Below are 15,339 nucleotides of genomic sequence, written 5' to 3' on the forward strand. Positions count from 1 at the left end.
ACAAAGCTTGGCCTCAATTAACAGGGTTTGACTGTTGCCGTGGTGATGTTGCAGGGTTGCAGCGTTAATGAAGTACCTGTTAAACAGCCCCGCCCCCCTCCAGTCTACTTAAATGGCGCAGAGAGGGGGCAGAGTAAAGAGAAAGCGAGTCACACATTTTACAAACATATAGACAACACGCACACATGTACACACATACACACACACACACACAATAACAGTGGTTTTAATTAGTCCTAAACTAGCAGCCCCGCAAAGGCTGTCCCATAGAGACTGGGAGTACCGCTTCTGTGTGTACTGTGTGTGTGTGTGTGTGTGTGTGTGTGTGTGTGTGTGTGTGTGTGTGTGTGTGTGTGTGTGTGTGTGTGTGTGTGTGTGTGTGTGTGTGTGTGTGTGTGTGTGTGTGGGTAAGTGTGTCTGTGTGTGTTTGTGTGTGTGCCGGGCTGTGCCTAATTGGGCCATATCGGTCAGTGAAGACTTCGCCACCGCAGAGTGCATGTGTGTGTTCCCTTCTTACAAACATGCTGTCGTGTGGTTTTGTATTTGCAAGCGCAGGGTTAATTGCAGCCAGCGCTCTGTATATGTACAGTATATGTGCATGTTCAGTGTGTGCAAGTGTGTGCAAGTGTGTGCGGTCCTGCGCAAGAATGCAAGAATTTGGTAAATAATAGGGACACAAATTCATGGGGAGTATTTATTTTTTTTAATGTTAGTTGACTGGACATTAGTGCTTCCTGTATAAGGCGCCCTATTCTGCTGAAGGTTAAATCCAATAAAATTAATGGTGATAGTAGGTGACTCATGGCCCTGCCGACCCTTGGTAGTGTGTGTTCGCATCATTAAAGTTTCTCACCTTATCAGTATAGCATCAGTCTCCATGATTTAAATGTATTCACACTGTAAATATGACACTAAATAGTATTACTAATAATAATTTATAACTCATTTCTGTGTCACTCTGTAGCTGAACCTGGCTTCCAGTGGCTCTCTGTTAAAGCGGGACAGCGACATCTTCACAGAGGGTCTTCCTCACCCCCCCACCTCAGCTGCCACCCCCATCACCCCACTGCGCCAGGGACCCTCAGTCATCAGCTCCTCCAGCCTGCACACACACTCCCACTCCCACACACACGGTGTTGGGCCCATACGTAGGCGCAACTCCGACAAGTACTGCACCCCCATCGCCTCAGGTAGACCATAACATAGGCTAACTCAATACCAGCCTTTTACTTTATTATTACTAAGCATTATCTAATTATTGATTTATATATTATTGGGCCTAGGTTGTAACTTTTTTTTTGGTATATCCAGTGTTAATGACTGTTTTAGATTTTCTTACAGTAATTTGTTTCCACCTAATTCCCTGCAAGGGCCAAGGGCAATGAGATATGTCTTACTTTAGAAATCACTTTCATTCATGGCCTCTTAAAAAAATGCTGCCATCTATGGGCTCTCTTTCAATAGAAAATTACTGTGGCCTAAGTTTTAATTCCAGGTATCCAAGCAATGTATTTTTGTAAAGTATGTGGCTTGGAATAAATTCACATACAGTCAAATTCACAAGACTTTAAATGGTAAAAATTAGGAATAAATGATTGGCTTTCTAAAGAAGAATATCAGTAAAATGTAGTGTCTTTACAAAGCTGTGATTGCCACATTGATTCTTATTCAAATCTGCTTAACATTTAAATAGAGAATAGTATCAACGCACTGCTGAGTTATTAGTTTTTTATACACACAATTAATCTAAAATACCACTGAGAATAATTCAATTTTGTGATAATTTAACACTGTCATGCTTCTTTTTCAGAGCTGGCTCAGAACTGTGAGTTCTACAAGAACGCTGATGTCAGGCCTCCGTTTACCTACGCCTCTCTTATACGCCATGTAAGTCTCTCTGCAACGATCTGGTTTCACCATCTCTCCTCTCTTCCATCTGTGTTCTCCTCTAAATCTAGTTGTGTCTCCTCTCCCCCATCCTCAGGCCATTCTGGAGTCCCCTGACAGACAGTTGACTCTCAATGAGATCTACAACTGGTTTACACGAAAGTTTGCCTATTTCAGGAGAAATACAGCCACATGGAAGGTAAATGCTTATGATATACACACTCTCCCCTTGTAATCATCCTGCTCAGGATGTTCTATTTGCTAGATGAATTATGAACTCAACTAAGAACAGACCAATTACCAAACTGGTTTCAACTGCGGTTCTGACTGGTTAAAAGTTGATTCAATCGAAGCACAATATTTTGACTCAAACTAAAATGTGACTGGATTAATGCGGATCTAATCAGCAAGTAATGAAAGTAATTGTGGTCCCCAACCCAAGCAGTTGCTGGACACAAGGACCACAATGACAGAACAAAATATGCAGGCAGGGTTTTTGAAACATTTTTTGCGGTGGCCAAAAATGACCTCACTTTGCAGAAAATTAATTCACCTTGAAGGCCAAATTCAGCACTTAAACTCCCAACATACACACTTGGACACAAGTTTTAAAACTGACTGATATGACAGTTATTGACTCTTTCTGTCCTTTATGAGACTTCCTTTCTTCTCTCATTCTCTCCTTCTTCCTCACTCTCTCTAATCCTCCTTCTCTCCCTCTCAGCCCTAAATAATTCTCTCACCTCCAACATGGCACATGGAGAGTCGGCCCCACTTAGCCCTGTAGAGCCACATCTAGCTGTTATACGGCCTCATTACAGAGATGCACTTAAAAAGATGTCACACACACACACTGCTCATGATCACACACATACACACACACATTGAATTCTCTCTCTGGCACCTCCTCATATCTCTGTCTCTCCCCCCTCATACACACACACACACACACATACACACACACCGGTCCTGATCCCACCATTGTAGGTGCTGACCCATTTCTACAGAAACCTCACACTAATTTGAGTGTCCGTACCTCCAGAGAGGGAAAGTGAGAGAATGTGCAAAGGAGAGAGAAAGACAGTAGGAGGAGGGGTGAGGAGAGACCAAGGAGGGAGGGATTGGGATGATGATTAGGGGATGGAGGGATGGAAGGAGGGAGGGAGGTGCACATAGAGGGTTAAGAGACACGGGGCATCCAGGAATATCTTTACCTCCTCATCTGACTTTTATGAATTTTAACTATTAATGTCTGGTGTCTGCTTCCTGTGCCGTTGGCCTTGCAGACCTTTAAATATAGCTTGGCATGGCCTTATGTATTTATATAGCAGCTCAGTGAGTCAAATAGGGCCGTAGAGATGTATGTCCTTTAATAAGCCGTTATATTTCATGAGGGGAGCAGTGGTGTCAGGGAGTGGAAGTCATTGATCATAGGAACAAAAGGGACAGAGAATGAGGACAAGACAGGAGAGAAAAAAATGGATGATTGAGAAAAGAGGATACATTAGTGTTGAGCGTTATTTCAAGGTGCTGAACAATGGATTGGAGGCCTTAAAGAAGAGGTTTTAATTTCTGTTTAACCTCCCAGAAACCAGTATTTCATTTGTTTTTCACAGTTATTTTATAGTATAAATCACTCATCGGGGGAGCCATTGGTCCCACGTATAAAGATAATCAGAATAAACAAGAAAATAAGAATAAAACTGAATAAGAATAGAAAATGCAACTAAGAATCTATATAAGATGTTTCACTTTGATTTCCAATGGTCCAAGTATTGTACTTAAGTAACAATTTGAGGTACTAGGTTTATACTCTAAATATCATACTTTTTAATCCATAAAAGTTATTTTACAGCTTTAGTCACTTTGCAGATGTTATAAAATTTGATATATTGTTATAGACCTGCTTAACAGTATATTCAGTAGTTAGCTTCACCTTGACCAACTGCAGCAGCAAAATGGTACACATACTGTAGATGCATCAGTAATACTAACCCAATAATAGGATATATAATAGGAACACATACAGGAGCCTTTTTTCTGCATTATGAGCACTTTTATTTAGATACGCTAAGTACATTTTGCTAATTGTAAACACTTTTACTTCAGAAAAATGAAATGCAGTAATACTATGTATTTTTGTAGTATTCACTAATTTGGTTACAAAGTCATCACAATTGAAATGCTTGTTAATTAATTATTTTATTTATCATCTTACCTGTTCACATATTTTGCTTTTTAGGATAATATGGGAGTAGCCTTATGCCAGCATGCACCAGGTAGCAGCAGAAACACAACCGACTGAATACAAACCACTGACCCGCAAAGATTTACATTATAAAGACATTTATGTTTCTAGTAACAACGAGAACCTGAACTATATTTAGGATCTTCTTTTCCTTTCTTTTTTTGTGGTACATAATTCAATCTTTATTCCCAAAATTCAGTCCCACACCCCCCTCTCTATCTCTCAGCCGGAGGGAGTGGAGATGAGTGGCACATGTGCTGTGACCCACTGTAAAAGACTGCTAATGTTTTAACTGGGAGAATTAGGCTTTCATCACGGAGACAAATGCAAATAGCACTGCAATAGCACTAGTGTCTGCGTTATGTATCTGTGTGTGTGTGTGTGTGTTTGCACTGTCAGGGTGGCGGGCGCAGATTGGGGTCAGACTCATTTACAAAACTTAACATCACGGCTCGGGGGTTGAGGGGATGTGGGGGAGAAAGGGTTCCTCTGCTGATTATGGCTTGTGTAATTATGTGTGTGTGTGTGTGTGTGTGTGTGTGTGTGTGTGTGTGTGTGTGTGTGTGTGTGTGTGTGTGTGTGTGTGTGTGTGTGTGTGTGTGTGTGAGGGTGTGTGTGTGTGTGTGTGTGTGTGTGTGTGTGTGTGTGTGTGTGTGTGTGTGTGTGTGTGTGTGTGTGTGTGTGTGTGTGTGTGTGTGTGTGTGTGTGTGTGTGTGAATGTGTGTTTGTGCATATGTGTGTGTGTGTGTGTATCTGTGTGTGTAATTATGGTGAGGAGTGATGCATGCCTGGCCTGTCCCTCCCTCTCAGCTTAGAACAACGTGTCAGAGAGAATATGCAGGATTTAATTATAGACAAATTAAAATTGGTAATGAAATTGGGCATGAACAAACTACAAATAGCAGATGAAAAGGGAGGCCTGTCCCGGGGGGGCAAAGATAGCGGATTGCCCGCATGCGTGCCTGTCTGAGTGCCTGTGGATCTGTGTGTGAGTGTGCTTTTTTGTGTGTGTGCTGATGGTGGCTGATTAGAAAAATTCTGAGATAAAATAACACAACTAGAGAGCTGCTACTCTGTATTAGCACTGTACAAGGAGCTACAGTATGTGCGTGTGCGTGTGTGTGTGAGTGTGCTCAGGTCACATTTTTTAAAGGGGAACTTAACACCAAGCTGGAAAGCATTGTTTGTACTGAACACACCCTCAGTGAGAGTTCTTACATCCAGCCAACTGAGAACTTCAAGTCAAAAAACAAAAAAATAACAATTTCATCTGATACTGAGTTACTCTTCAAGGACACTGAATATTATGGAAGTCACAGCGTGTCATGGCAGTTTTTAGAAATGTAGCTCAGGCTATTTAGGATAGCTGAAATTAACAGGAGACGTCAGAGAATATTAGTGAGTAAACTACAGATAAAGGTCAAAACACATTTTACATTTATTTCATGCATTCCTTGTATGGTGGTTTATAGTTTTTTTTTGTCTGTCTCAAAAGCTCTTCAGTCCTAAAGATGAACGGGTTGCTATTTGAAATAAAATGTGAACTAAATCGAATAAAACATAAGATCATAAATTTGAATACAAATACCATGTTAAGGACGTATTAACTTATTTTCAGTCATGTTAAAGCTTTTTCTCTTTTCTCTCTCTCTTTTCCTAGAATGCTGTGCGCCACAACCTGAGTCTGCACAAGTGTTTTGTTCGCGTTGAGAACGTGAAGGGGGCGGTGTGGACTGTGGATGAAGTTGAATACCAAAAGAGGAGACCACCAAAGATGACCGGGTAAGTGCACACGCATGCACTCACTCACACACATAGACTCACACACTGCATCACACACATTTGTTTTCTTGGTGCACAGTTGAGGTTGACGTGAGTGTGAGCTTATAGGTGCTGGCACTATGATTGCGTAAATGGACCCTCTATTATTACCAAGAGGCCAACTCAGCAGTAAAAAAAGAAAAAAAAAAAAAAGGTCTGGCGGCTTTACTGTATGTGTGTGTGTTTTTCCCTGTTTGTCGACACCATTAGTAAGCAGCTGTGTGAGATGCAGGAGAGGAAAAAAAAACTTGTTAGCGTATGTAAACAGATGTTCTCTCCAACCGCCAGAGAAACCAGGGATAATTACGCATACATACACACACACACACCTGCACGCCAGATATTTAGACACTTTCATATGTGTTTAAGCATCTGTTTACAGTGTGTATGTTTTTACTTGTAACAAACATATTTGTGAGATTTGGCTGAGGTGACATCTTTTTCACATATGTGCTCAATCTGTGATCCCCCCCCCCTCTCTCTTTGTGTGTGTGTGTGTGTGTGTGTGTGTGTGTGTGGGTGCGTGTGTGTGTGTGTGTGTGTGTGTGTGTGTGTGTGCGTGCAGAAGTCCCACTCTGGTGAAAAACATGATTTCAGGCCTGGGCTTTGGATCCCTTAATGCCAGCTACCAGGTAAGGAATGCCCTCTGCTTCTCCCATTTCTCTTTATCTCTCTCACACTTATATACACACACGCACGCACGCACGTACACACACACACACACACACACACAGACACACACACAAACACACGCACGCACACACACACACACACACACACACACACACACACACACACACACACACACACACACTCACAGCAGCCAATCGCAATCAAGGGCACTAATATCAAATCCCTCTTATAATTAGCAGATTCCCTAATGACGTTCACACCACCTCCCTTCTCTTCCTCCCACACCAACACACACTCTAACCTCCCACCTCACTTTCTCACACATGATCCACCCCCACCACTGCACACAACGCAAGCACACACACACACACACACACACACACACACACACACATACAAACACACAAACACACTCACACACAAACACACAAACACACACACAAACACGCACTAGACCCATCTTTTCACTCCTGCACAGACACACACACCCAAACAAATACACATGAAATTTGTTGCCACTAAGATGATTTATAGCATCAAGTAGTTGTCAATTAAGGTTACCGCAAAAAAGTATCGCCTGTCCCAGAAAATCCATCTCAGAGCCAGTGAGAACTCCCCTCCTTTTGTCTTTTGTTTTTTCTTCTTTTGTGAGAGGGGAGATGGGTGAGTCTCAGCTAGTGTTGAACCTGTCTCATCTACAAACAGCTGGATGTGAGCGGCCCGAGCAGTGACAGAAGCTGCCCCGTGTTGGTTCAGTTGTTTCCTCTTCTGCAGATGTTGAGGCTTCGCCGTGTTTGAGTCTGCGTTTAAGTTGAGGTTGCGGATCATTCTCACTTAATATTCCTGTTGAGACTTTCACATAACCACACACACTTAGAAAGGGGACTTGAATGTACAAGCACAAGCCACGACGAAAGTACTGTATATAAGTGCCCCCTAGTGGTTTATTGAGTTCACTAGCAAGTTAGTGGATTCAAATGTGCTCCATATGGCAGAGCTCTCACCAGGGTATGAATAAAAAAACTATCCATCATTCCTTGTGGCTGTGATCATTTATTAGACTGTGTTTTATATGTTTACATTTTGAGCATTAGTTTAAACATAGTCATTCCAAGTAGAGTTAGATGTTTCAATATAGCTGGTTGTTTGTGGTGGACGGATCATTTCCTGACAGCCTTTTGTTACATCACATACCTTTTTTTCCATTATCATTGAGCTCCTTCTAATTTGATTAATTATATTTTTAGAACCTTTTTAAAAATAAAAAAAAGTAACCCAGCTTCTATTCTAAGTGACTGGACAACTCTTTGTTTGTGTGCAGGCGGCTCTGGCAGAGAGCAGTCTGTCTCTGCTGAACAGCCCTTCCTTGGTGTCCCCGTCTGCGGCCAGCCTCAGCATGCTGCATGTGGGCCACGATGATGTCAGCTCCACTGTGGAGCAGGTCAACAGCAATGGCAGCTGCAGCCCCACGCTCAGCCCTCAACAGTACAGGTACAAATAGATATAAGTACACAAACAAAAAACTAATAATGGTATTTGTAATGTACTATTGGCAAATGCTGTTTGCTCCCAGTGTTGTTTCCTAGACTGAAAAAATAATAAATCAGCTTAAAACTCTACCCCTCGCCTCGCTTACTTACAGCTGTTCTTCCTGTTCTCCAGCCACCAGGTGCATGTGAAGGAGGAGCCCACTGAGGTGGAGGAGGACAGTCGGTCAGTATCCCTCATGGCCGGCGTCACACACAGCCTGCCACTGCCGAGCGACGAGCGTGACCTGGAGGAGGATCTTCCCACTGAGGAGCTGGAGTAGGACAGATCCCCGGATTGGACCAGAGGGACAAGACATAGCGAGATCATTCCCTGAGCCCTCTCGTCAGCATGAAGAGGAAACAATAGCTACAGTACACTTAACGAGAAAAGAGAGAAAAAAATATTTTTTTTTTTGTTGTTTTTAAGAAAATGCAAGCAACCGAGGCAACATTGAGAAACTCCAAACAGGGTTAGATGACCTCTGTTACATTCAGACGCAAAAACAAGACTGTGGAGCACTGCTTTACCTCCATGTGTTTCTTTTCCAACACTTGGCTCAGAGATGTAAGACCACTCCATGCATACACACAAACACGCTCGCTCGCACACACACACACCCACACACACAAACAAACGTGTCAAACCACGTTCTTCATCCTCCCTGGTCAAATCATCCTCTGCTTTAAAGACCCTTACAGGTTTGGGAACACACCCTCCTTCTTTGCCCGACCACTCTGCATACGCCCTCCTCACTGTTGTCTCGGGGCTGCCTGGCTAGCCGTTTTAGCTCTACTTCAGTTAAAAGGACACACAGATGCGTGTGTGTTGGAAAGAGAAAGACACACACAGGATCTTGTGTATATAGATTTGGAACAGTCATCCGGAGCTGTGCAGTATACCCCCCACCCCCCTCTCTTGAGTCAATCACTTGCTCTTTCATTTTCTTTGATTTGATTGAAAGGAAACTGTCTTTAAGATGGGAAGGAAGTAAGAGCGCTTTCAAAGATTACCTCCAAAACAGTGCTCCAATACTTCTGGCCCCGAGGCCGCCTGTGAGCCCACGGCAAGGCCTTGGTTCCTGTCCAAAACTTCTGCCCCCGGAAAGACACTTAGTGACTGACATCTTTTAAACTCTTTGCTTCTAAGTGAGAAAAAAAGACATTTCCTAAACCCCACCCCCTACTTCCATTCCTTACCATACCCCCCACCCCCAAAAAAGACTGCAGGAATAGGCCCATTTGGTGTTGTCCTTCTCCTCTCCTCCGTCTGCAGATGGAGCGATGAGACTGAAACACTTTGAGAACAAGCAGAAAAAAGGGGAAGCAGAAAGAAATGAGGGAGGAAGCATCTTCAGAAATATTGAGACTAAGAAAAAAGAAAACTGTTCATGATTATGGAATATAACAAGAAAAAATGTGTGGTAGCTTTTGTCATTGACCTTTTTTTATTTGATGTTATTATCATTGTTTATTTTTGAGGATCAATATTTCCATGGTGGCGTTCTTTTTCGACGTTCCTTTTCTAAGGATGCTGTTTTTGTATTATATATTGTTTGATTTTCTCTGGCTGTTGACACCATTCCAAATGAGTATTGGCAAAAAAAAAAAAAAGCAGTATTGTCCCAAATTGTGATACCCGACCCCCCACTCCTGCCCCACTCCCTTTCTGTCCCAAGTGTAGCAGGCAAGGAATTTGGAAATAGCACTTAAAGTTGCCATTATCCAGACAGATTATTAAACAGCTGAATCTTTTTTTTTTCTCTCTCAATCACTTGTTTTTGGTTGTGTATTTAGTTGAGAAATATCAGTAATGCTTTAAAAATATATATATTATTACTGCAGTCAGAGAATACCTCATCCCACAAAGGTTCTGCCTGGAACTGTGTCCAAATTGATAAACAAATAAGGGGGATTTTTTTCCGTGGGACACCAAATGTGGCAACTCTGCTCAGCTTCGATTCAAAGCTCTATGGTTGTAATAGTTACTGTGTAGAAGCTTGCTGCAATTCACTGTGTGAGTTTGTGTTAAAGGAATATCACGTGAGATTTTTTTTTCTTCGTTTGTTTTCCGTGAGAATAAAAGCATTACTTTTCTCGACAGTGCCATACCAAATTTAACATTTAATTTAATCTATTATCTGCTTATTCCCATTTTATTTTTGTTACAGGTAACCAAAGAAATATGTAGAAAACCAAAAACCCTGTAGTTTATTTTGCCCTTTTTGAGTTTCTTTTTATTCCTGTCTTAAAGAATTGGCCAAAAGACAACAAACCAGGAGTTTGAATTCTTATTATTGTATTCATTTAACTATTGTGTTGAACTTATACATGACTTACAGTGCTAACCATTCCGAAAAACCAAAGTGTGTAAAGCAAACTAGAATTTGGAGACATCAAAGCTTTTGCAAGATAAGCAGTTAAGAATAATTCACGTTAGGTAAGAGGCCAAAAAGTAGTATTAACAAACCTCGCACAGTTCCTCTTAAAAACAAAAAGGAAAAAAAGCACTTATGGTGGAACTCTGTCTCTCCCACGCTCAGGCCGAACTGTGTTCCAAACACAATCCTAGGACTGGCCCTACTGCTGTATGAGCAGGCCTAAAAATGAGGCACTCATGAGGCATTTGAACACTTTATAGGATACGTTTTCACGTGCTTTCGTAACAAACATTTGGAGTTTTTCAATCTAGGGAACAAACATACCCTCTTGATCTGTATATAGTATTTGCAGGAAGAGGAAGTGTACTGTAATGTGGTTACAAAAGTCACATCTTTGGACAGGGAGGAGTTATTCCAAAAACATATATATTACAATAAAGAGGGAACAACTGAAAAATAATAAAACATATATACCAGTGTAAGAGGAAAACAACCAAGAGACATCATGTAATGGAAAGTTGGGATCATATTTTCATACTATTTGTCAAAACTATCTCTTGCACTTCAAATGATTTTTCTTATTTAATGAAAGAACCTTTCTGATGACTTTGTGTTCAAACAGGACTGTTTCCTGTCACATAAGACACTGATTTCTAACAAAGTACAAAGTGGCAGACAGACATCTTGAAACAAGATAAAAAACCAAAAATAACACTACCTCCTTTTCAAAACGGTTCAACACATAGCCAATGGGAGATTGAACTCTCTTAAATATTTTATTTTCTCCATTTTTCCTCGATGATAACAAGAAATGCTAAAATTGTTGTTACACCTACTGTATGACTGACACACACACAAAAAAAGAAAGCTATTTGGCGATCCGGACTCCCTAACACATCTGCTTGAGCCCAAAAACATAGAGACGTTTCACTTTCCATGGAATTAAAAATGACTACCTCTCCTTAAACCACATCTAAAGCACTCTCTACGTCTCAAAGTGTGTTGTGAAGTGCTTACTATATATGAAAAGTTTTCTAAACTGACCATATTCCTGCACCCTTAGCACTAGGCTACGTGAACAGCCTCTCAGCTGTGTGGTCTAACTGTACGTGTTCATATTCATGATCACAGCCAACAAGACACTGCTTGTTAATGGCTGTGTGGTGTTGCTGGGAGCTGGTTGTTGGGGGTAATGATGGACAGGATATGTCAGTGCCACCACAGACACACAGACACACACACATGCACACACACACACACACACACACACACCGGGATATAACGGAAGCATAGAAGCAGGGCTGTGGGTTAGTGCAACAAAGGCTCTGACCATCCAGATATCCAAAGACCCACTACACAGCAGCACCTGCTTTGCCAAATCACTCACAGAGACGCTGAGAGGACTAACACACACTTAACTCATCACTACTAATAGTTATATCCAAACCAAGAGGAACTGCTGCATACAGTATATAGATGATCTCTGACTTGTGCTTTAAGGTACACCTGTAAACAAAGCTGTTTTATAAAGATGTAGATTGTTCACAGGTCGCCATGTAACACTTCTGTTCTTTCTCCAGCTTGGCATAACATGATGTATTCTTGTATATTAATGCTTGACTTATCTCTCCAGGGCATTCTTTCTCATTTTGTCCCTCTGATTTTCTCTTCTTTTTTTTCTGCACCTGTTTAGCTATTGTAAAAGCTTTCAGCTCTGATTCCTATACTGTACTGCTAATGCTGAAGTATATGTATTTATCATAATAAGTGCTGCAGGTTTAATAGTTTTGTTTTTGTTTTGTTTGTTTCCTTTTTTCAGTTCTTCAAAAAACGTCTGGGACGCTGATTTTTAAGTGTATTATCTCTCAAAAAATTAAAAGAATAAAAGTTAGTTCAGTGGTTTAGGTAACACCTGTTTGTATATTTATCTTAGCTAGGTCTATTTTGATACTTTTTTGTCTCTGTACTGCATTTATGCATTTTTAAGGAAAGAAAAAAAAACAAATGGAAAACAAACTAAAAAGTTACTTCATTATGTATTGATACCTCAGAAGGACTTTTTTCTCAAAGACAGGACCAAAACCTCTAAAAAGTAAACGAGAAAGAGGAAAAAATATGTATGTAGCCCCTCCTTGCTTTAAAAAAAAACAACAAAAAAAAAAAACACGGAGCTCTAGAAATATATTGCTGTTGGTCCTCTCAGGTGCCAATATGTGTCCCAGCTCCCTCTGACCCCTGACCTCTGTCATTCCTATGCTGAACTCCGACCCGCAGAGCTGTCAATCATCTGCAGGCGCCAAGGGGGTGTAACAAAGTCACACCTGGCTGGTGGTGACCAGTCACAAACCTCATCTCCCAGTCCCACAGAGGCAGATCAAAGCCTGACACTGTTGCATTTTTGATACTCCTCTTGCGTAGTCTCAGTACCAAAATGTGGAATGGCTCTCAGAGATACAGCTCATCCTGACTACCAAAGGCATTGAAAGCAACCGTTTGCTTAGTCCAAACTCCTGAACTGTAACCAAACTGTAACCAAACCAATGCCACAACCTTAACCAAACAAAAACCAAGCTACTTCCAAAAGTCTCCATCTGATCACCTTTACTGATAGCTGTTATCTCTACATCCATGTAATGGTGTTGTAGGACCAGCCTGCATACTTTTGGCTGGTGACTGAGTCAAAGGACACAGGGAGTCAAAATCCTGACTTGTGATTGAGGTGTCTGACAGTTCTGAGGTGTCATGTGAGGGGAAGGGACTGGAGCATTGCCTGACGGTATTATCAAGTAGGCAGTCAGAATCCGATGGAACTACCACTTCAGCTCTCCTCTGGTTAAACCTAAGGAATGGGTGTACATTTTCAGCAGTGACTCTCTGTATTGTTTCTTAGTTTCAGTTTACCTGTTTACCTCTCTTTATCCTTTGGTTTTTGTTCTGTTTCTTGTTATTTGAAAGTGTGACCCGAGGAAGAGGCAGGGACTGGGCGGTGGCTTTAGACAGACAGTGGAGCCCAGCTCTCTGACCATCCACCCCGGGTAGCCATGTAATGCCAGTCACTGCCCTTTCCTTCATGCTGTATAAAAACACACACATATATCTGTGTATTTGTAACCCGATTCTTCTTGTGTCTGTCCATGCAGACAATAAAAAAACTGTACAGTAGGTCTAGTTGCATGTAATCTGTACTAATTATTGACAATGGCATTATAAAATGCAATAAAATACTTATTACACTGTCCTACACTGCGTCCTTATTGTTTCTTCTTCCTTACTTGTGGAACCCCCAAAGGGGTCATAAAATTAAATTATGGAGCCATGAGATGATGAATAGAATAGAATAAATAGATTTCTGTATCACAAAATGCTAATCTTTGGTGTTTTGTTATGGATTACTGGTTAATAAGACATCCCTAGACCTCATGTAGGTTTTGAAACACATCAGTCTGCAAAGGAAAATTTACTTTTGCCAACTAATCACACATAATGCAAGCTATACTGATAACAGTTTAAAGAGGTCAGGGCTAAAAGGTTGGGAGCCAGTGGTATATGAAAAAAGATTACCCCTGCTAGTTACCACAGTGAAATGCTTTATTTTATGTCATCGTTTGTAAGAAAGAATTAGCCTTTCCTGAATCAATATAAGATTGCATATCACACACACACAAACGGGAGATTTTGGAGTAGGCTAAATGCAGCTACACCAATTTTCACTGTGACCACTGCCAGACTACTAATCAATACAATTAAGGAAAACAAATCAGGGAAACTGCTGTTTACAACCTGCTAACAATGAAGGAAGGCTGAACGTTTCCTCTTAGCATCCTGTTAAGTCATAGTGTACAAGTAAAACTTTTATAAACTGACTCAGTTTCACCTAAGGATTAATACTGCACAAAATGTTAAATTTAAGTTTTATTGAAACACATTTTAAAAAATGTTTCATTGAGTATCTTTGTGTTTTTGATAGTTTAAAAACAACGACAACATAATTTCCAAAATGGGATTGTATGTTTTTTTGTGTAAAGAATCATTTACTTCATATAAGTAATGTTTTGCTGAAAAAAAGATATAAAACATTGCCATGGTAATAATTTTATATTGTGGTTTATAATGGCAAAATCAAGGACTCCTTACTAGCCTTTCATATGAGATTTTTTTTCAAAAATTAACAATTTACACTTCAAAATGATTAAACTGGTAATTTATAATGTGCCAAAAATCAAATTTTCTTGTAAGAACTCTGTATGATGGGTTTCATCTAAAAATGTGTCATCCCCCTTTTAACAACCCCTGCCCCAATCTGTTCACTGCAAGAGGGTTCATTATGAATGGAGTTGATAGTTTGCCATTTCAAGGCCCTGAGCTATTTAAGTAGAAATACACTCAATTTAGTTCACAGTTGTCAAATATAGAAAAGCATCCTTATACCAACATGTATAGACTTTAAAGAATCTATCAAATCATGTGTTGCCATCACAGTATAACTAACCCTGCCTGTAAACCTGATTAGCAGACAAACTACCGCTCAAATGCTAACATTTCCTTGAGTTACAAGTTCAGTATGTGTCAGTCATGCAAGGCCCTCAGTGAGGTCAGCATGTGTTGTGATACAGAGAGCGGCCACCAGGAGGAGTAAACAAACCGGACAACACAAGCAGCATCTCATAAACACAAACCCAGCAACAAACATGACTGTGGTCCACTGACATGGTCCGACCAACAGAGTGGGCCAGAGAGTGCAGAACAGCCTGAGTGAACTACCTTCAGTGTGCAACTGAATAACATGAATGCAGGTGGCTGAAGTTTTATGAGATTATAAAATAGATTCTTAACATGGTAGAAA

General features: G+C 40.8%; 1 protein-coding gene across 1 annotated transcript in view; it reads left to right on the forward strand.

Annotated features, from left to right (window-relative positions):
* foxp4 (forkhead box P4) overlaps nt 1-13,734 on the forward strand; it is a 77,535-nt gene extending 63,801 nt beyond the window's left edge. The window contains exons 9-15 of the mRNA XM_083939597.1: nt 965-1,190; nt 1,811-1,887; nt 1,985-2,086; nt 5,796-5,917; nt 6,522-6,588; nt 7,911-8,080; nt 8,252-13,734. Coding sequence (XP_083795723.1) covers nt 965-1,190; nt 1,811-1,887; nt 1,985-2,086; nt 5,796-5,917; nt 6,522-6,588; nt 7,911-8,080; nt 8,252-8,399 — 912 coding nt within the window. The 3' untranslated portion in view covers nt 8,400-13,734. The remainder of the gene's footprint in view (nt 1-964; nt 1,191-1,810; nt 1,888-1,984; nt 2,087-5,795; nt 5,918-6,521; nt 6,589-7,910; nt 8,081-8,251) is intronic.
* Nucleotides 13,735-15,339: the final 1,605 nt, after the last annotated feature.

The sequence above is a fragment of the Echiichthys vipera genome, assembly GCF_963691815.1.
Source record: "Echiichthys vipera genome assembly, chromosome: X".
NCBI lineage: Eukaryota > Metazoa > Chordata > Actinopteri > Perciformes > Trachinidae > Echiichthys > Echiichthys vipera.